This window comes from Eubalaena glacialis, chromosome 15 (assembly GCF_028564815.1).
Source record: "Eubalaena glacialis isolate mEubGla1 chromosome 15, mEubGla1.1.hap2.+ XY, whole genome shotgun sequence".
Taxonomy (NCBI): Eukaryota; Metazoa; Chordata; class Mammalia; order Artiodactyla; family Balaenidae; genus Eubalaena; species Eubalaena glacialis.
Genome location: NC_083730.1, coordinates 27,592,501 through 27,613,905, shown reverse-complemented (window position 1 = coordinate 27,613,905; position 21,405 = coordinate 27,592,501). Strand labels below are relative to the sequence as shown.

The 21,405-nt window shown below is 39.1% G+C and overlaps 1 protein-coding gene across 1 annotated transcript in view; it reads right to left on the bottom strand.

The window, feature by feature from the left end:
* Positions 1-21,405, bottom strand: part of SKOR2 (SKI family transcriptional corepressor 2) — a 33,098-nt gene that overhangs the window by 5,857 nt on the left and 5,836 nt on the right. The window contains exons 4-6 of the mRNA XM_061170158.1: positions 11,901-11,966; positions 11,422-11,520; positions 2,372-2,439 (exon numbers count right to left, since the gene is read on the bottom strand). Coding sequence (XP_061026141.1) covers positions 2,372-2,439; positions 11,422-11,520; positions 11,901-11,966 — 233 coding nt within the window. The remainder of the gene's footprint in view (positions 1-2,371; positions 2,440-11,421; positions 11,521-11,900; positions 11,967-21,405) is intronic.

The following is a 21,405-nucleotide window of genomic DNA, read 5'->3' as shown; positions in this document are numbered from 1 at the left end:
AGGAAGACCCGGGCATCTAAGGATAGGGGACACAAAAGAAGGGGGAGAAGCAGAAGGGACAAATCATGTCTATTTCACCAATTTTCATGTTGGTAGTCTGGATGTACCTTTGTGGATTTCAGGAATTATACGGTACCTACAAGGCTGGGGGAAAACATTCCAGCTCCTCCCAAAGAATTTAATTTGCAACCAGGAAAATTTACTATCTAGAGGAATATGAATTAATAACACTTGTCTAGATAAATAAATACACAAGGATAAAATATTTTGCAATACAATATAATAAAGATATTTTGTAATACCAATTTGTATCTTCCATGTACCAAATATCTCAAAAGACAAGAGATATTTTTTTTTATTAATACTGCCTGCTTATTACATGGATGCAATATCATTTTCTCTTTTACTAAAGAAACCAAATGTCAAAGAAAATTAAGACATTAAAATTACATAACTGGCCTTAAATAGCTGGCACTGAAATAATTATTTAGTTTCCTTTCCTAATGCCCATTTTGCTATGCTCATCACCACCCAGCAGTCACACATTTTTGGTTGCATGTGTGGCAATTTTTGTTTCAAGAGTCTGAAAACGATATCCTATGTAAAATAAGTAAGGTCTTAAAATTTTATATCCTTCTACCTCTGATTCTATCTTTACATTCTTCCTTTGGACAAATAAAACAATACATAAATTCACAGCAAGTAATGAGCAGCTCTTATTATCTAGGTATCAAAAGCTAAGAAGAGTAGATACTTTTTTTTAACCCCTGTGGGGGATTAGTTTTCAATTGATTAAGAAAATCCTTCTGTTCCCCAGTGAAGTTAGGTGCAAATAAAACTAACACAAACAAAACCAAAACAAGAAGAAGGATCCTGTTTAAGAGGGTCTTACGTTGAGGTGGTTTTCAGAACTGAGAGTTGTTAACCAGCACTTGAGATCCAGGAAAACCTCAGAAGGAGGGTTAAAGTTAGAAGCAGTACTTTTAATAGAGCCCCTAGAGTGGGGGAAAACATCATGAAATACAAGGCTGCTTTCAAAATGACTCTCAGCAATCTCCATTAATGCAGGCATGATTTCTCCCATGCAGAAAGGAAACATCAATAACCATCTTTCTTAAATAATCCTGACAGAAAGCTAGATGCCTGGCTTTCTAGACAAGACAGGCGGGTCTGCAAAGATACATGCTTCATGGTATAAGCATAACGTGGACCAGCTCAGGAACACCAAGCAACCCAAATTATAATAATCATGCTGTGAAGAACACTAAGGATCAATGTATGTCTTTACCCAGGTGATTAAAAATATCCTATAAATGGACTTCTCTTGAGGCGCAGTGGTTAAGAATCCGTCTGCCAATGCAGGGGACACGAGTTCGAGCCGTGGTCAGGGAAGGTCCCACGTGCCGCGGAGCAACTAAGCCCGCGAGCCACAACTACTGAGCCAGCGTGCCACAACTACTGAAGCCCGCGCGCCTAGAGCCTATGCTCCCCAACAAAGAGAAGCCACTGCAATGAGAAGCCCGGGCACCGCAACAAAGAGTAACCCTCGCTCACTGCAACTAGAGAAAGCCCGTGCACAGCAACGAAGACCCAACACAGCCGTCAATAAATAAATAAATAAATAAAAAATCTTACAAAAACTAAGCAGAAATTATTTCCCCATTGTACTCATGAAAATGAGGAAGCTTGGGAGACCGCTTTCAAAGCACTAATAAATAATACCAGATGTATCTGCATGGGGACAAAGGGTGAGGAATTCAGGAAAAAGAAAAAAACAACTCAAAAAATGAAAAGCATAAAACCTCACAACATTTATTTATCACACATTTTCCTGTTTCCCTGTTTCTGTATAAATAGATCTTTGTCAGTGTCCACTTTCAGACATGATTAGGATAGAGTAACACACTTATTTGGAAAGAATTCGTTTCTTTCCATCGTCGTTCAAGTGAATTTAATTGATTAATTGTATTTATACTAAGTTCCATTGACAGCAGAGGGCCTGCTCAGGTCTGGGTGGTGGAAGGAGGGGTAAGACAAAGACAATGGCCCTTCCCTGAGCTTCTGGTGCAGCCCAGCGCTGTGTTCGGAAGTTTGCACAGTGGAAGGCAATGCAGGTACCTCTGGTTCACCCTCAGAGACAATGTACACATCTGTCTATTAACACATGGTAAGTAGTTACATTTAGAGGAAATGTACTGACACATCTGTTTATCCTGCATCTAAGTAAATCTCTTGGCAATTAGCATCTAAACCAGCGGAGAGGGAAGTGGACCAAAGGATTTCAAGGCAAAAACACAGCTTCATACATATTGGGTGGTTTGAAAACAAACCCATCACCTTGTATTTATTTTTAAGTAGAAATGCATCTTACAATTTGTAACTGTTGCACCATTTCTTCTCGGTAGGCTAGTTCCCTTTTCATTTGATCCTGAAAATTATCTGGTAGGAGTGAGAAACAGAGAAATAAATTAATTAAAGTGCAAAATCTACTATCGGTATATTTAGTAAAAATATTACTGACAGTCCCATAGAACCGCCTCCCCGCCCTTTGGTATTTTTAAAAGTAAATACTATAGTTGTTTGAAGAGATGTTTTCTTCAAGACTGTGATTTAATCAGAATAGACAGTAAATCCTGAGAGGCTAAGGTCTACCTCTTATATTTCACAGTATCACATAGCCCATCTAGTATAATCCCTTGCACATAATAACTACTCAGGAATGTCGAGGGCAAGCATGTTCTCTAGTCTTTGAACACTTGAACCAGTCACAGTACTGAGAGCTTCCACTGTCTTCAGAAGTCTAGTGCTAGTGAGGGGGTGAAGCTCAGACAAAGCCGATCATAGGAAACGTGGACCCTTGTGCACGCGAATCCTTGGGTGATAAGACTTAGGTCTGTTAGATGTGCTTGCCTGGCTTCACTGCAGCTCATCTCACGTCTAAGAGAGTGAGTGATAAATGTATTCTGACTGGACTCTCTCAACCTGCAAACTCTCCCACCCGGTAGCAGCCTTATCTTACGTCCTCCTTGGGCCTATGTGGTTCTACAGACCTTGCCTCAATCTGAGAAGGAAGGAACTTTAAGACATATTGTGCAAAATATCTTTGCCATTCTACATATTGATCATTTTTATTGTATTTCCAGAAAGGAATGACTTCCTAATGTGCATCTTGTTCTTTCATCTTCTCCATTGATCTTTTTTAAAGTGTGGACTTGGCTAACTTCAGCTTTTTCTGCTTTAAATGAGAAATTAGCATGATTTCATATGAATCTGTGCTGGATGGTCAGGGCAGTGGCTTGAAGAAACCAGAAACTCTGTCATCATCTCTTCTCTCCCTTTCATCTCTACAGCCAACTGGTGTGTGAGTCCTGTATATTCTACCTCCATCCTCTCCTCTCTTTGCCATTGTTACCTCCCGAATGCAGACACCTCTTCCCTGAAAAGTTTCCCAACTGACCATCTGGCCTCCAAATCCCTTTCATTCTCCTGCTTAAAACTCCGTGATGGTTTCCCATCGCTTTCAAGGTAATAAACCCTTTACCACTCATGAGATTCTGGATATTTAGAAACTAGAAACATTGTTCTTTTTATTTTTTTGATCTATCTTTCTACACTATTTGAATTCCTTCCCCAACTTCAAGCATGTATTTTTAATTAATAAATTTTAAAAGACCTTTTTAAAAGAGCAGTTTTAGGTTCACAACAAAATTAAGAAGACGGTACAGAGATTTTCCATATACACTCTGTGCCTCCCCCGCCACACACACAGCCTCCCCCATTATCAACATCACTCACCAGAATTTGTTTCCACGGATAAACCTACATTGACACCTCATTATCACCCAAAGTCCATAGTTTACCTTAGGATTCACTCTTAGTGTTGGACATTCTATGGGTTTGGACAAATATATAATAACATATGTCTGTCATCACAATATCATACAGAGTATTTTCACTTCCCTGAAATCCTCTGTGCTCTGCTTATTCATTCCTCCCCTCCACTCCACCCCTAGCAGTCATTGATCTTTTTACTGTCTCCACAGTTTTGCCTTTTATAATATACATATTTTTAAGAAGACCCATTTCTTACTCTCACCTCAGAATTTGATGTGAAAGTTACTGTAATAGAGGTAAGCCTGTAGTACTATGCAAGGGCCAAGGAAGGAGCCCTCATTCCCTTGGAGGGTTAAGCAGGAGGAAAAGCTTGAGGAGGTGTGATCAGCGTTCTTCGCTAAGATGTGGAGGCGGGAGTAGGGAAGAGCAAGTGGCTCAGCTGGTTGCAGCAAAGGGGGTAGAGGAAACTCCTTCCACCACATCGCCCACCAAACCACCCTCCAGTCTGCACATGCATTGCACTCCCAGCCACTCTGTGTTTGCCACTGCTGTGGCCTGGCCCTTACAGCAAACATCTCCCTTTTCTTTAAAGTCCAGCTCAAACGCTCTGTCTTCTGAAATGTTCTCTCCAATTCTCCTGCCCTCTCCTGCCAGAACTAGCCACATTTCTCTTGTACTCCTCCAGCACTCTGTACATACCTCTGTTGATGCATCCATAATCCGTACTATGATTAGTTGTCATATATCTGTCTCTCAGTGAAACAGTGAGGACAGGAAGATAAGTTTTAGACACTTTTAAAATTTCCAAAGCCCACCACAGGGCCTGGCACACAGCAGGGGCTAGTTAATGAATGAGGAATGAATAGAACAATGAAGTACCCACCAGAAGGTCTGGATTCTGCCTTGGACAGTAATTACCGCCCCCCCCCCCCCGGAGGCTCAGACCCTTATCTGGACAAACAAGGGTGTGGAACGATGTGCTCTGTAAGGTGCTTTCTTGCTCTACTGCTTTAAGATTTGATGACAAGGTAAACTGATTTGGTTGGGCTCCACACACCCAGTTCTGTCTTTCCTGTGTTGGAAAATGGGGAGTGGGTAATTTTGACTTATACTGATAAAAATTAGAAGTCAGGTACTGTATGAGGGGCTGGCACCCACCTGCCACCTCAGGATGCTCTGGAGGTGGGTCAAAGCCCCTAGGCTGGGTACAAGGCCACGGGAGCCAGTGCTCCACAAACTGCCCTGGTTCCAGTGCCCTTGGCCCCGAACCTGGGCCAGAATACCTTCAGAAGATCAGTGTGTTTTCCAGACACCAGAGCACATCCCAAGCAGGCCTCCTTCTGTGAAGGACGGAACTGCCCTCTGAACCTCAGCAGCTTCTGCTGGCCCTCTCGGGCTCCGCAGTGCCTCTGATCAGGGTGATGCTGAGGCGGGTGGGAGATGAAGGGCTGCCTGAAGCGGGCTGTGGCACCTCCCTGGCATCCCAGGAGAGTCTGATGTTGGAGAAGGAAATAGCTAAGGGTAATCTGAAGTGGAATGATGATAACTAGTCCTTACTTAATTCATGCTCATTGCTCTATGATGGCACACAGTACAATTCTTTAAGTTAAAGTGAAAAAAAAATGAAGCTGTTAAAGTGCTGGAAAAATGGTGAATATTTTTATAAAATTGGAGTGAGGAAGGGCATCAAAGACAAAAAGCAAACAGGAAAGACTTACAGATTTGATTAGATAAAAATTTAAAACTTTGGTATGACAATAAACACAAACACAAAACACCATAGTCAACATTTAAAAATGGACAGAGACAAAAGAATATTTGCAACATGACAAAGAATTAATATTTTAGTATATAAAGAGTTCACATAAACCAGAAGAAAATGAACATGTCAAAAGAAATATGGGAAGCGAATACGTGGGCATTCACAAAACATAAAAATGGATGACAGACATGTGCAAAGTGTTCAATATCCCTAGCAATGAAAGAAAAGGAAATAATATGAGGAACCACTTTTTCCATTTAAGTTAGCAAAGATCTAAAGAAAAGATGATACGTGGTGTTCCAAGGATGGAAGTATAAGTTAGTACAACCTTTCTGGAAAGCAGCATAAAATTATGTATCAGGAGCTTTGAAAAGTTCATACTCTAACAGAAATTCTTTTAGGAGTTTATCCTAAGGAGATGATCATGGATTTGTACAAAGATTCAGTAACAACGATGCCTAAAACTTGGATAAACTTTAATGTCCAATATAAGAGTGCATTTATAGACTGCTAGGTAGTCTTGAAAAGAAGCTCATGTTAAGTGAAAAAAAGGAGGGTAAAAACTGGTGTGTATAATATTTCATTTTGTTTAAAAAATAATTTAATATGCACTAGAAAGGCTGAAACTCCAAAATGTTAACATTGGTTTCCTCTAGGTGACAGGATTATGGGTGATTTTTATTTTCTTTCCTTTATATTTCTGTATATTTAAACTTTTCTACAACAAGCATGTGTATAACTTTAGAGATATAAAGATTGTTAATTGGCAAGAGAAAGAAAAACTAAAAGTTTTGCTATGTTCTAAGGTTGATGAAGACACAATTTAACTGGAGATGAAAAAATCATTAAGCTGTTTTCTCTAATGAGAATTACTTGAAACCCAACTATTTTTGGAAGATGATAGCATAAAAGGAGGTGGCAGAGAAAAGCACTGAAGGTTGTGCTCTGCAAACGTGGACAGTTTGAAAAGCCAAAGAGTTTTTCAAACAGCAACGAAAAGTATCCAGCCTACATACCCGGTACTAGAAATAAGAAGAGAACTCATATGGTAGATCTAGTTCCCCTGGTACAGCCTACTCATCAAGCAATAGGCTTTGGGGCTTATTTCATTTACATAGTCTTTAGTTTGTTATCACTGCTTTTAAACAACGACAGAGACTTTTGATCTGTACCATGTTTTAGAATCCCCATCCCTCCTTCTCCAGAGGATGCTACAACAAAGAGAGAGGAAGGAAGGATGGAAACTACTGAACATAGAACGAATCTAGTAACAGCCACAGGTGAAAGATGGGACAACCATATTCGGGTAGATGAAATGTAGTTTGTTTTTAATAAGAAGTAACCTTAAAAGTAACTTGGAAAAGAAATTTTTTATAAAAATCTAAAACGATGACATGATCAAAATCTACCAGTTAAGTTTTTCACAAAACCCCAGTCATTAGGTCTTTCCTGTTGTAAACCACTGGCCTTTCCACTTGGTTCTCTCAAGCGCCATGAATTTGTCATCATACCTGCAAATCCAAGGACTCAACTCATGAGTCCTTGCTAATCTCCTTTATCAGTGATCCAATCTCATCTTCATTGTCAGTTTTAATCTCTTCGAATGTGACTCCCATATTTATATCAACTATTGATTGAGAGTACGTCATGTTCCCACAATTTGCTGCATGTGCAGCAACAGAAGACTCTTTCCTGAAATTATTTACAACACTGTCGGGTAGAGGGTGAAAGAATCAGAGAGGAGTGAACACAAAACACCCATGGAACTAGAAATAAACACAGGAGGACTTCAGCACAGAGTGCATACTGCAAGAGTGGGAAGGCTTCCTGGAGGTGGCAGAGCTTGAGCTGTGTTCCAAATGATGAGGAGCACCTAGACAAGGGAGGCATTTGGACTAGAGAAACGCAGGGCGCAGAGGAGGAAAGGGAGGGGCGAGGGCGGTCCGCAGGGTAAGTGGAACTGAGTAGGGGGAGAAGTGGAAATAAGCCTGGGTGGGCCGATTATGGAGGGTTGTAAAAGCCAGTCAGGAGTTAGATTAGACGCGATATGGTCAGCAATAGGGAATCACTATAGTGAGTGGAAGACGTGGTGCCAAAGGCAGATTTTTAGGAAGGCAGGGCTAATAGCAGTGAGCAGAAAGGGCTGGAGTGGGGAAGGGAGGTGAGGACCCAGGGCACCCCGCAGCAGTGACACAGGAGAGGAAGAGGGTGAGGGCCTTCTCCATTCGTGGCCTCATCCAGCAACCCTTTGGCAGGTCCCAGTCAGGCCTAGGCTCTGAGGTTATACTGATGGCCAGTGTCAAGAGAGTAAAATGAATGAAAAACTACAGCAAAGGCCTGAATACTGTAATAAAGGAAGGTGCAGGGTGTTGGAGGAGAAGGGAGGAAGGAGAGATTCACTAGGGAAGGCAGACACAATGTGATGGCTAAAATGACTTCTGGATTTGCAGCCGCAAAAATGATCAGACCAGTCCTTAGTGGGAGAGCTTGGAATGGTGGCATCTTGGGGGCAGGGTCTCCAACCATTTATTCCTGTCCAATTAAACATGACTGTCATTGCAGGATGTGGGACCAGCTGTCCTACTGTCATGTCAGTGACCTTGATAAAGGTGAAGCTCCTCCTCATCCATTTCCTCCAAACTCTTATTTCTACCCAATCTAGATTACATTTCTCCCACCTTCCCTCAGGATCCCCTCCTGAGCTCTCTTCTCATGTTCTACCCAGTTGGTCAACTAAACGGATTGTCTCGTATCAAAACAAGTTTCACTGCCTGTTTCATCCTCTATAACTACAGCCCAGGAAAGCTCTAGAAGTTCTGATTTCTAATATCAGCTGGTTTACAATAAAGCCCCTGCAGGAACGTACATATTACCCTTAAAATGGTAACAGTAGCAGCAACTCACATTACTATGGGTCAGTCACTAGTCACTATGCGAAACACTTTATACATTTAATCCTCTCTGCAACACCACGAGATGGGTAGTAGTATTGTTCTACAGTTGAACAGGGGGTTAGGTAACTTGCCTAAGGTTACTCAGTGGGGGAGTCGGTGTCCAAACCTGGAGACCCCGCTACTAGCCGCCAGGCTCTCTGCCGCCTCCACCTGAATGGTAAATGCCTGCTTGCTCTGCGGTGTGAGCTCCTTTCCTCCTCCCTGCATTTCCCCATCAGAGTCTTGCAGCTCTGGACGCCTCTGTCCAGCAAGTGGAGAGACTTGTTTGTCCTTCCTCCTCCTCCCAACCTCTGCCCACAGAGTATGGAGGCTTGCTTTCTCCCCCTCCTCCTCTTCCACTTTCCTCCCTCCCCCCCCTTCTCTTCCTCCTCCTCCTTCCTCTCATCTTTATCCTCACTATTCTGTGCCACAGGTCATCACTCACTCCCAAAGCACAACAAGAGAAGCTCAGAAGTTTGGACCCATTCTAGAAATGCTTTTCGACAGCTCGATGCTAATAGTTTCCTCTTCCTCCCCCTGCTTCGTCATCACCATCACCATCACTGCTGATGTTATCGAGCACTTATCCTGTGCTAGGGACGTGCTCAGACCTTCACGTGGATCCTCGCATTTGGTCCTCATCTTCCTGTGGGACAGGAATGATCTGGCCCACTTTACAGTTTCCAAGGTCCTACAGCCATGAGGTAGCAGAGCCACAAAGCATCTCAGGGTATTTTGAGCCTGGATTCCTAAGTGTCACAGGTGATAGCTTAGCTTAGGTCCCCAGTGCTCTAAGTGAGCTGGGTTTGAAGTGCTGTGACTGTGAGTCCACCTCCTAGTAAAAAGCTCTTGCTGGGATTCCTCTTTGCTTCCTTCTGCTGCGGCTTTACAAAGTTCCGTCCTCCCCTTTCCATCTGAGTGAATCTAAATCTGTCTGCCAGCCTCACGGCCTCTCACATTTAGTTAACAAGCACGTAGTGTGCGTTTGCTATTTTCACTGGTGTGAAATTAACTGCCTCTTTGTGCTGTGTCTAAACCACGCATTATTCAAACTTGGGCACCACTTCCTTGGTCAGTGGAGTACACTGCAGATAAAAAAGGGCAAAACTTTTCTGTTGTTGTTTAATTGAAGTGTTTCACATACGTGGCAATCACAGAGGATTCATTTTAATTCACACCAAAAGGATGAGTGATGGGTCTGAATGGAAACTGGACAGTTGTACTACAACATCCTAACTTTTTAAGAAACAGAAACATGTACACGTTGTATGGTAGAGTAATTAGTAAGAAAATGTATAAATTACTTAATTCCTTAAAATGATTGATCAGCTTTTATTAATGGGATAAAGTATGGCTACACTGGTTTCACATGGAGTTAGGTGGATACTTTGGGGATTCAGTGGGATTTGGACTCACTCTGCTGGATCTGCAAACTCAACAATTAGATAAACATCAGCTTAGAAGGGACACAAATCACTCAGTGTCTGCTCATCGCTGCAAGGAACTGTGCAGTCTTTTTTACGATGTGGTTTTAGAAATGAGAGAATCCTGGATCCCTTGGAAGCACCTGTTTTTCAAGGTTTCAAAGATATTTTTAACATGTTTCTCTTTTTCTTGAAGCTACAAATGTCATGATGATCCCAACACACTATCAAAAGCTACTGGCCATTCTCCTCCTTTCCATCTTGCTCTAAGCCTCAGCAAGCATTCTCCAAATTCAAAATACTGAAGCATCGTGAGCTCCAAACCTCCCTTGCGGATACTGACAGATCACAAACTTGACCGACCCTATCGCTCCTTGGGGCCAGAACTCTCTTCCATCATAAGTCCTCTTCATTTTTATCCCTGCTAAGCAGTCTGGTGGAACTTAGTTTGACATGTTACCAGGAACCCAGTACTATTCAAAAATGCTACCCGAGAGGGCATGTCTTTCAGTTTGTGCTGACGATTACATTTGAGAAGCTCTGGCGAGTGCAGACCTTTGTGCTCATACTATTAAAATTGTCACAATTACTGAAAAATCTTTTTCTGGATGTTTGCCTATGGCTCTACCACAGGAATTACCAGCATGAGTTTTGTGATGCCTGGATTAAAAAACAAAGGGCACTGACATTCTAAAAAAGTGTCCCTGAAAAAATTAATATTAAATGTATATAATTTAAAATATGACTAAATGAAACTTCAAAAAGCTGGAAAAATACTACTGTGATGTATTTGTCCAAATGTGATTCAGAACACGACAGGTGAATTTTAGAAATCTGGACACCTATCATAGGTCTTTCTGAAATTCCAGGACTCTGGGAGTAGAACCAATAGTTTTTATGCTACAGTTTCTCTTGCCACCAAATTTGGAATGGAATTTTAATACTAAATATGGATGGAGAATCCCAAACTACTAAAATTATACTAATTTTAATTAATAAAATATGTGTACATTGAATTGTTAAATTTTAAATCTTCATATCTCAAGCACCAGGCAGCTCTCTAGCACTATCTGAGAATACGAATTAATTGTTCTTTTGTTTTTCCTACCTTAGAGAAAAAAATACCTGAGTAATTCTTTTGTTTTTAAAAATATTAATATTTCTGACTATTTAACTATATCTACATATTTAATGGTATATTCACATACATGTTTTAAATGTACACAATACATATGCACAGATACACATATACCAATAGAATAAACACCAAAAGGTTCTTATAAGAAATTTTATCTGTCAGCTGATTCAAAGCATAAATAACAGGCTAAAATTTCCAAATACTCTGAGACCACCGGAAGACCTTGTGGTACTTTGTGTAATCACTTAATATTTAGAAGCCTATCCTTATGCCTAATAGTAGAAATGTCATCAAATATCATAAGGCAATGAAATAAAAGTGATTTCTTACTGAATACTGGGAAAGATGTATTTCCTTTTAACACCTGGAATTCTTGTTCTAGTCGTCTCCGCAAATCTATTTGTTCAAATAAAACCTTCTGAAGTTCTTCTAATAAAGAAAAAAAGAAGAGTCATTTTACTAATCTTTACAAATAACTCTCCAGAGAACTGTTATATATGGCAATTTATTATTATAAGACAAAATATTTTACCAGTTTAAAAAGTGTCGCATAGACATAGGATAGATTTTGTGCAGAAATCCATGAATATAAATCAATGTAATGTATTATTTTAAAGTATTATTTTACAGTGTCATGTATTGATTGATATGTATGCATTAATCTCAATTATATCCACCCCATGGTCCATATATTATTCATATGTTGCTTGTCAAGCTTAAAATATAGTGTAGAACAAAAATATCCTCCTATTATCTCTTCAGTCTTTTAAAGCTAAGAGAAGTTCTACAGAATTAAAACTTTTCTTTACCTTTCCCCATATTTTCTACATCCTTTCTGAGTGAATGAGGTGAATTCGTCTCTTGTGTGTGTTCACCTTTAAAAAAAAAAAGGAGAAAAAAATATTAGTTTTGTGTAGGTTTTCTGCAAGTTGTTATTTTCACTTTCTATTAATATCTACAAAAGAGTTTTTTTAATATAACTTCAAGGTGGAAGTCCTCAGAGCCAAATGTTGTCCTCATTTACTCATGTATCATTCCCCTGAACCATGGAGGCGAGTGACAGAAAATGAGGGCGGAGTCCACCTAGACTGTGACGACAGCTCCATGAAAGCAGACTCCTGATGTCAGCCTCCCTCCCAGCCCCTACCACTGCCCAGCCTTTACAACCAAGCTAACTGCTAGAAGGGCAAAAGAGGAGGTTGAACAGCTGACATTTCTGGGAGAAATCTGATCAGACTCCCTCTCTTTCTAGAAGTGAAGAAGCCTGATTTTATTGGGAAGGCACCCAAGACCATGGAAGCAGAAGCCTCCAGCCTTCTTGGGCCACCAAAATGTGGGGTGGTGAAAAAGAAGTGGGAGGAGGCTTTAGCTGTCCCTGGGAGAGAAGTTATGAGTCTGGAGTGGTCTCCTAATAATTGATAGTTTTTTAAAAAGAAATCAACCTAAAAGAAAGAAGTGAAATAAGTTATGTTACTTTGTAATAGTCATATGCTTGCTGATGATAGTTTCTTAACTACTTGTCTTCAACCAGTATAAACTGTATTGCGGATAGAAGTTAGATTGCTGTTCTTACCTATTTTGCTTCTGTGCTAACTAGAATGACGACAAGCTAAGAAAATGTATATATCTACAGTCATAAATTGAGTCTATATAATCCAGAAAACATAAAGCAAAGAAATGCAATCATTCAGCTATCAGAATTTTAAAAAGTTTCAACTTGTTATCTGCAATTACCCACATAATTTAATTAAGCTTTCTGTTTTCATCTATAGAGATATGGCAGTGCAGACAAAGGTGCTCTGAGAAGGTTTCCTCTATCCCCCTCCCCTGCCCCCCAGGTTAGCTCTTCCATGTCCTTGGTGCCGTTTGCTTCCAGCCTTCTCCACCTACTAGGCAGGCTACCTGGAGGCGGGGCTCTGTCTTTTCTGCATGGCCAGTGCCTTGCACAGTGCTAGACACATACTCATATTCAATAAAGTGTCTTCAGCTGTCACTGAAAGGGACCCTAGGAGGTCGCAAATTCTAAATCATAGCACAAGTTAGATGCATCGTTTCAATTCTGTTCTCATATCTTTTCATTTCCCTTCCTCAGCAAGAAATGGAGTGAAATGGTCCCAGGCACTTCCAGGAATACTGGGGAATTTCATTGTCAAGGGAAAAATTTCTGCAAAGAGGGAAACAGAATTTCTTCCCAAAATGGCAGCCTACAATATCAAGGATGGACAGAAAAGTCCTCAACATGATATTATAAATGGCGATTCTGCAGTCCACATGATGACTGTCAGGTGTATGTGTGTGCAGGTACGCATGTGTGCATATGTGTGTATGAAAATACAAATGTACAAATATTCCCAAGCATGTGCACAGTTATGGCAAGGCACTTCCTCTGGCTCCCCATCATCAGCACAACAATATCCAGGGCATCCTGAGTTCCTTAATGGCAGCCATTTTCTGTACTATCTAGATCATATTTGCACAAACTTATTCTCATTTGCATCTTGGACATGACCTTTCTCTGTAGGATTTGAACATTAATACCTTGGCTTTCTTCTCCATATAATAAGTAATGAGGAAATACCGGTGAAGCATTTTAAATACAGACCTCAACGTAATTCCTATAAACTACTATTATCTAAAAGAAGAGTAACACAAAGGTTGATAACAAATCGTAAATGTATAAACCAAGAATAATGATATTTTTAAATGAAGATAAATGCATATTATGTGCAGTTTTACCTATGTTTACTTTAGTCTCAGTTAACCAGATGTTAAATGCATAGATGTTTCATACCCAGATATAATATTGAGGTTGAACAAGAAAAGAAATGAGCATGTACACACCTCTGAATCTATCTACAGAGCATGATGAGATTTTATCATTCTACAACTTTCCCAACCCCTCAAGACATGATTTAAATGAGATAGTTTCTGAATAGGCAACTCTAGAAGCCATTTCCTTATCACATTATAGACCAGCTTCTTTTTGACCTGCTAGTGTATTTTGTGGACTGTTTACCTTATATTACATTTCAACTAGATAATTAACTTAAAAAATTAAAATAATATATGTAAAATTGCATTTCTTTTCTACTTCACAGTTAGGAGGTTTACATTGGTATGAAGCATTAAACAAATAGCTAGTAAATAAAACTATATTAACCACAGGCGAATCTACCGATGACAATAATATGTTTTTCATCCGCTTTGTGAAGGATTAATTAATATTTTACATGTGTCTATTTTAAACAGGTATTTTGCTGCAACTTCTCAGAAAAATCTGTCAGTTTTGAGCTTAGAAGATTCAAATTTCTCACTTGCAAAGGGTTTTAAAAAGTGGTTCAATGTTAGGTAAATAAGGAGCACAGAAGCTTCAGCTGCCCTTTGTGTATCTTTCACTGGACCGTTGCCTTTTGCATATTACTAATCTGTGAAAACCAGATTGTTAATGGTGGTTAAAAATGACCTCTGGGAGCCTGGATATGTTTGTTCACTATTACTGCTAATGTTTTCCATCTGGTTTAAAAAAAAAAAAGGCAGTCTAATACTAGATTAAATAAATGAGATTTAGTTGACAATGAGCTTTTCATTTTTATAAATATTCCATCAGGTTAAATGCATTTTACTTTTCCAAAATTAATGAATGCATTTGGAGAAATCCCCAAACTAAAATTCTTACTTTCCTTCCCATTATATTCCCCCTTTAAAAAAAAGTGACAAAAAGGCCAGGGTGGAGGGGCGCCATAGAGATCTTAACTGTAAAAGAAAATAGTTGAGTGGCTTAAAGTTGGAGAGTGATGGATAATCAGGGCATAAAATGCATCCAGTGGACTGATGTGATGAGGACCTGCTGCTCAGGGATGAGTCCACACCAGTTCTCCACAAGCACGTGTTCGCAGGGCCAGTTAACTGTGACCTGCGTCGTTGCCCATGAATCCTGCTCGCCCCGGGGGGGCAGAGGCAGTGTGATGCCACATCAGAGAAACTATACCTCTGCTGAGTGCAGCAGGGAGCCTGGAGCCACATGGTCCCTGCTTCCCTGGTCTCTCCAGGGTCCTTTAGGACCAGGTGGTCCCACATCCCAGGGGAATGCACCACCCCACCCTTGGATCTGCCCTTACACAGCCATCAGAAATTGGAAGTACAAGAGGGATGGATGTGAGAATACACCATGCCAAAGCAGACATGAGCAGTAAATAGCAGATGAAGGGGAGACTGGAGTATCCAAAGGGGGAAAAAAAAAAGACCAAAACAGCCAATAGATTCACCAGCACTACGTTTCAAGGCACAACGGTAATGACTTTCTCTTAAACATTATGGCACACCTCTGCTCGAGAACATGCAGTGTTTCCCCACGGTCTACATTGCAGAATCCACTCAACTCCTCCCCGGGAGACTCCAGGTTCTCCTGTAACCTTGTCCCATCCAGCTCAGCCAACCTGTATTTCTCTGTCACTAAGCACAAACCTTTTACCCAAGACAGACTTTTATTTCTCACATCTGCTGGCTCTGCTTTATGTTGTTTCTCTTCCCTAAGGTGTCCCCCTCCTCTCCCCATCCACCCAAAATCAGAAAGCCACCCAAGTGTCATTTACTCTTTCATAAAACCTTTCCCAACTTCAGCAGATGCCACTGATCTGTTCCTTCCTGGGCTGAAGTTCTAAGTCCTTATCATCTTTACTCTGCCACCTTGTACCCCATATTCTAGTGCTTCACCTATGCTAGTCTGATCTTCCCCAGCTAGAAAATCTGCTTTCTGAACGCAGAGAGATCCTGCCCTACAGGTAACCCCCATCACCTCTACCTTAGGGAGGGGTACAAATGTATTCCACACACACTTGTTGTACTTCATTTAATCCAATTTGGTTTGTGAAAGAAATACAAACTAATGCTATTGTAAATCCTCAGTTGTCATAAAGTTTTTAAAGCACTAACTCATTCCTACGAACGAACAAGCACATTTTGATCCATTGTATGGTCTAAGAATTACTCTATATTTTCAGTTTACTGGGGAAGTTTGTGATTGTTTCCATTTTTGTTCCTATCTGACATTTTGAAAATTTCTTTCAGGGACAAATAAAACTGTAGCACTGAATGTTAACTGAGACATGAAAATACTAATTCACGTATGTGTCTGCCGTGGCCTCCAGCAGCAAAAATACCTTACAATTTTTAAAAGCTCACTTAATTTTAAGAGCCAAATGAGTAGGTCAGATGACCTGTTCTGTTGGTGGTCATGAGATGGGAGGAGAAGTTGATTAAAAGATATTACTGTTCTCAAGCTAAACTTGAATTCAATAAATAAGATCATTTAAGTATTGTACCCTGTATGTGTATAGGGCATCAAAGTATATAGGGTACAATATAAAATGCCTGACATTGGACGAAGAGTAAAAATTTTAGCATTCACCCATCCCTTCTATGGCAATACATCCTCCTTCTTTCTCCTTTCAATCCCACTCCGTTTCCTACCCCTTATCTTGGCTGTCTCCCTTTTAAAGTCTCCTTTGAGCCTGCAGCCAGCACTCAGGGGCACTACCCCAGCCTGCAGCCCTAGGGGCTAGCAAGTTGCTTGTCATTGAAAGGCCCTCTCTGTTCCCCCAGGATTGTTGTTGACAACAACTGATGAAAAACATTTGGAAAAAATGCATTTCAGAAAATGCACACTGAAGGGCAAATTTAGTCAATGAAACTACTTTAGTTTGGGGCTGTGTCTATACATGAGATTCACATGGATTCTAATATTTAGGTGAGGAATAAAAAATTTCAGTCAAACATCCAGATGTTTCCATAGTTCATGGGGACTCGTGCTATCGCATGTGTTCTAGTGCAGGGGAGCAGGCCCTGGAAGGGAAGGCAAGATCTGCGTGCGAAGCTACCAACGGTGTCTGCCCGCAGTTCCCAGGGCACTGTCATGCCCTCAGGGCTGGGCTGAGGGCCTGCCCTCTGCCTCCCAACAGCCTCAGCACAGGCCTGGCCTCTGTTGATCAAGAGAGACTCCTCTTATATACGTTTAACTCCCAAACAAACACTGAATTTTAATAATTAATCTTAGTTTTATAATCTGACTTAATTTAAAATTTCTGGAAGTTTAATTGTCTCTTTCCCTAACAATCTACCTTAGAGGTACAATTTGGAAGGGGTCAAAGTTAATCTACATTTTGTATAACTAGTACATTGAACAAGAACCAAAATTTAGCACAACGTATGGTTTAGAGAGGTTTTTAAGAACATTTTGCATTAAGGCATTAAAAAATCAATTACACAGAAAGCAAAGTTAAGTAATTTTCTCCTCTATCAGTGGGACATGGACTTCTGTTAATTTCTTGGTGTTAAATTCTACATTAAACTCTTCCCCTGTGATGTCTGGCACAGTAGTGAGGTCATAGAACAGAAAAGAAAATCAATATCGCTGGAGAGGGTATGCTACAAAATGAACTAACTAAATATTAACTCCATTAGCCAAAAAAGGGAACAAGAGCAAGATTAATATTTGTGGGTTTATAGTTAACTAAGAATTACAACAAAATTTACAGTTCACGATCAGAATTTATCGTGAGTTGCATACACATTGCTTCTTGAATCAGTATATCATATTTCGTTGATTAGTGAATTGTGAGTTCATTTAGAATTCTCATAAGTTTTAAAACTTGTGTTGTCAATTAATGCTATTTTTTATTTTTTTCTGAAGAGTTTTTTATTGTCCTTCTCTATCTCCTTGATTTTCATATAAATTATTAAAAACCACAAGAAGGAAAATGTTTCCATAAATAAAAAGAAATTTATATTTGAAATATGGGGATTAGTTAATTTTGAATACATATATTTAAATACCTCAAAATTCGTTGTTCATAAAAATGTCGGTAGTAATTTAGAGGTGGATAAACTGAGGCCAAAGTACTTAAAGGGCTTACCCAAAGTCATCTAGTAAGTGAGAGAATTAAAACTCAGATCTACTAGTCTGTGCTTTTTAGAATTTTTCTTCTTCTTCTTTTACTTTTTTTAAAAAAAAATCATAACCATGTTCTAAAATAGAATGGAATAATAAATCAGAGCGCCTCATCTGCTATATATTCATGAGAAGTGTAACTGCTTCTTACTATTCTCAGAAATCCATCCATAGCATATTAAGTACACTAGAGAATCATACCAGTGAAAATCAAATTGATTTTAAAACTTCTATACATATAACAAGATGCAGCCACTCTCAGAGTCCAATGGTTCTGGCGTTTCTACAATGAGAGGGATTGGAATTGAGGATGACTCCACTTTACGTGATTTCCTTGACCTGCAATAGCTTTCAGCTGTCTCACCAGCTTACCCCACTGCATTCAATTTCAAATCACTTAACTTCACTAAAGTTATTCAAAACGGATATGCAAAGCCTTACTCTGGGATTGCAAGCAAAATGCTGTCATTTATATTTTTGAGTAGGTAATATTTTGACCAAACTGCCATCCCCCTAATCTATATTACTTGGCTTTAAAGCAATGGGTCTTATTTTAAAGAGACCTACAGATAAAAGTTCTGGCTTCTGGGGGATTTTGGCTGCTTGAATCTTTAGGTTTGGTCCCTCTAATTATAAAGAAGTATAATATCTGCTATGAGTAACGTTAATGACCATTAACAGGGAGGTTTTTAAAAAAATCATTAAAAAATGTAATCTTTTTGAAATCGCTGAAAAGTAACAGTTACCAATAGGGCTGAAAGGTTGAAGAAAGGCCAAACTTAATTAAAATGATGAACTAAAAAAATGAACTGGAACTAAATATTGTTGCTAAACTGAATTTGTATTAGGGATAAATTAAGCAAGTACCTATCATTTAAAGATAAGTCTGTATCTTTACTTGTTTAGAGAAAGGTCAGACATTTCCTGATAAACTATATTTATGATTGTCATGGGAGTGAAAAATTCATGTAAAAATCAAAAATTGCATACTGACTTATTAGGTAGTTTGAAAAGACATTTCATTCTTCTATGTTATACTGTATATGCACAGAAATAAAACACTGATATTTTCCAATAATGATGATTGAATTAAACGTTGGCTAAAGGGACATATGGTTATATAAACCTTTTTGGATGTTATATTGTGTAGACTGCTATTATAGTATTCATACTGCCTTATACCTTATCTGTCCCCTCCTTTGGATTGGAAGCAACTTGAGAGCAGGGACTGGCATTGTTTCTATCTCTGAATCTCCAGAGCCTAGCAAAATACCTAGCATACAGTAGGTATACTGAAGTATTTGGGGAGTAATTGAGTAAATAAACAAATGAATGCTATCATGTACATGTGGAAGTTAATAGTTGTTACATGGGGAGAAGTAGCTCCATTCACCAGCAAGGTGTTCCAGATAAAGCATTCTACTGCTACCACTACAAAGCAGTTCATCACAAGGCTTCATAATCTCTTTGGCTCAACTGGATTTTTGACACTTTGCTAAATGAACGGATTCTTGGTGTCTGATCACAGGTAAATACATTAATACCAAAACATAGGCCAATTGGGTGACCATTTTGGGATTTTCTCAAATGTGCATTCCAGTGTGAAGACCATGAGCTGATCTTTCCTACAAGCAAGGACAGTTGAAGGTACAGCGAGTCCTACAACAACCCAAACTCCTTAACACTTTCTGGTGTTTAAAATATCTTCTCTGCAGGCTCAGCAAAGGAACCATGAGGGTGAAATTCTTGTGACCCAAGATTCCAAGATAAATTTAACAAAATATACTCTTCACCCAAACATTTGTTCATGTCAATAATATATTTTCATCCTTTCCACGTCCCACCTGTCTCACATTCAATACAGGATAATAATAATATGATATAACCTACTACCTACATACTTCTCTGAATAATGTGAGAATGAAATTGTAATACGGAATATCAGTGTGGAGCAAGTTTCTCTGGGAATCTGTATCAAGTTAATTATTGTGAGGGAGGGACTAGTAATACATCAATAGCATGACTAGGTGTTATTACCAACATAACTATTGACTGTACTGCCCTGAGCTCCAGACACCGTGGAATTTTTATGTGAACACCGATTCTGACTATACTTTTATTTACATCCTTTTGACATTTGTATTTCCATCTGAACATCAGATAACAGTGGATTCTGTGGTTTTTGACCCACTCTGGCTATCATGCTTGGGGTTCTAATGACTTTTTTAGGATTTATTGAACTTACTAAGTATGGGGAAACCAAATCCCTTCCAAGGCCAGGAGGAACTTGTTTTCAAATGGAAACAGCCCAGCCATGCAAATCGGAGGAAGATGAAGAAGAGAAATTCAGTTTTTAACAAATCTATAGAGACTATTCATGTACACGAAATGAAGAGAATATAATTCAGTAAAGAAATCAGTATGTTCTAATACATTTAGATTTCTAATGGGTATACACATTTGTTGAAACGTTAACTTAAATTGTTTATGATAATTATGAATACTAGCTGTTAAGTGCAAGGTAGGAAATTAAAGTTCCTAAAAAGATGATTTCAGATTGTGAAGTTTGGATTTTCTCATTAAATCTATGGAAACTATTTTAAATTTAACAACTTAAACATAAAATTGTCCCCTAGTTTTGTACAAATCATTGATACCCCTTAAAAAACTACAAACATTTTACATCTTTTATAGAATATTTATAAAATTTATTTTTATTTTCTTTAAAATTTGCACCCAAATAGAGTAAGAGTTTAGCCCAAGGAGACTTCTAATGAGTTATGCTTTAGCGAAATGAAGTCTGGTGTGAATTATTCTCTAAATGTGTTATTTTATATTAAATACATGTATAGTATAATTTGAACTTTAATATCACCAATAGCCAACTGAAAAATAAAAACTTCCAAATTTAGGCAGTCAAAAACAACCTTAAAATTAATGCATATAAATTACAAAGTACTAATTTTAACAAGCAACAGTAAATTAAAACCTATCTTGAGATAAGTAAATGAAAAGTGGGGTCCCTGTCCTGCTCTGAATGGCTTACATTATTTAAAAAATACAAGTCATTGCTACATGCAAGTTTTCTTACTTTATTGACTTCGAGCTTCATGGGGCTGCTCACAAAATAGGGTTGTACATAAAATAAAATAAAAACAAATAAAAATTCCTCCCAAATTAAGTTATTGACAATGCCACTAGGATGTGACACTGCTTTTAAACTCTCTTTCCGATCTGTGTCTATTTTGGTTAGAGAGGAATGGGAATTCTCTAAGTGCTCACTGGTTGTACAACACACACCCAGCAAAGGTCTCCATCCACTTCGGCTGTTGAAACAGCCCGATTAATTTGCATTCACTAGAGTACAT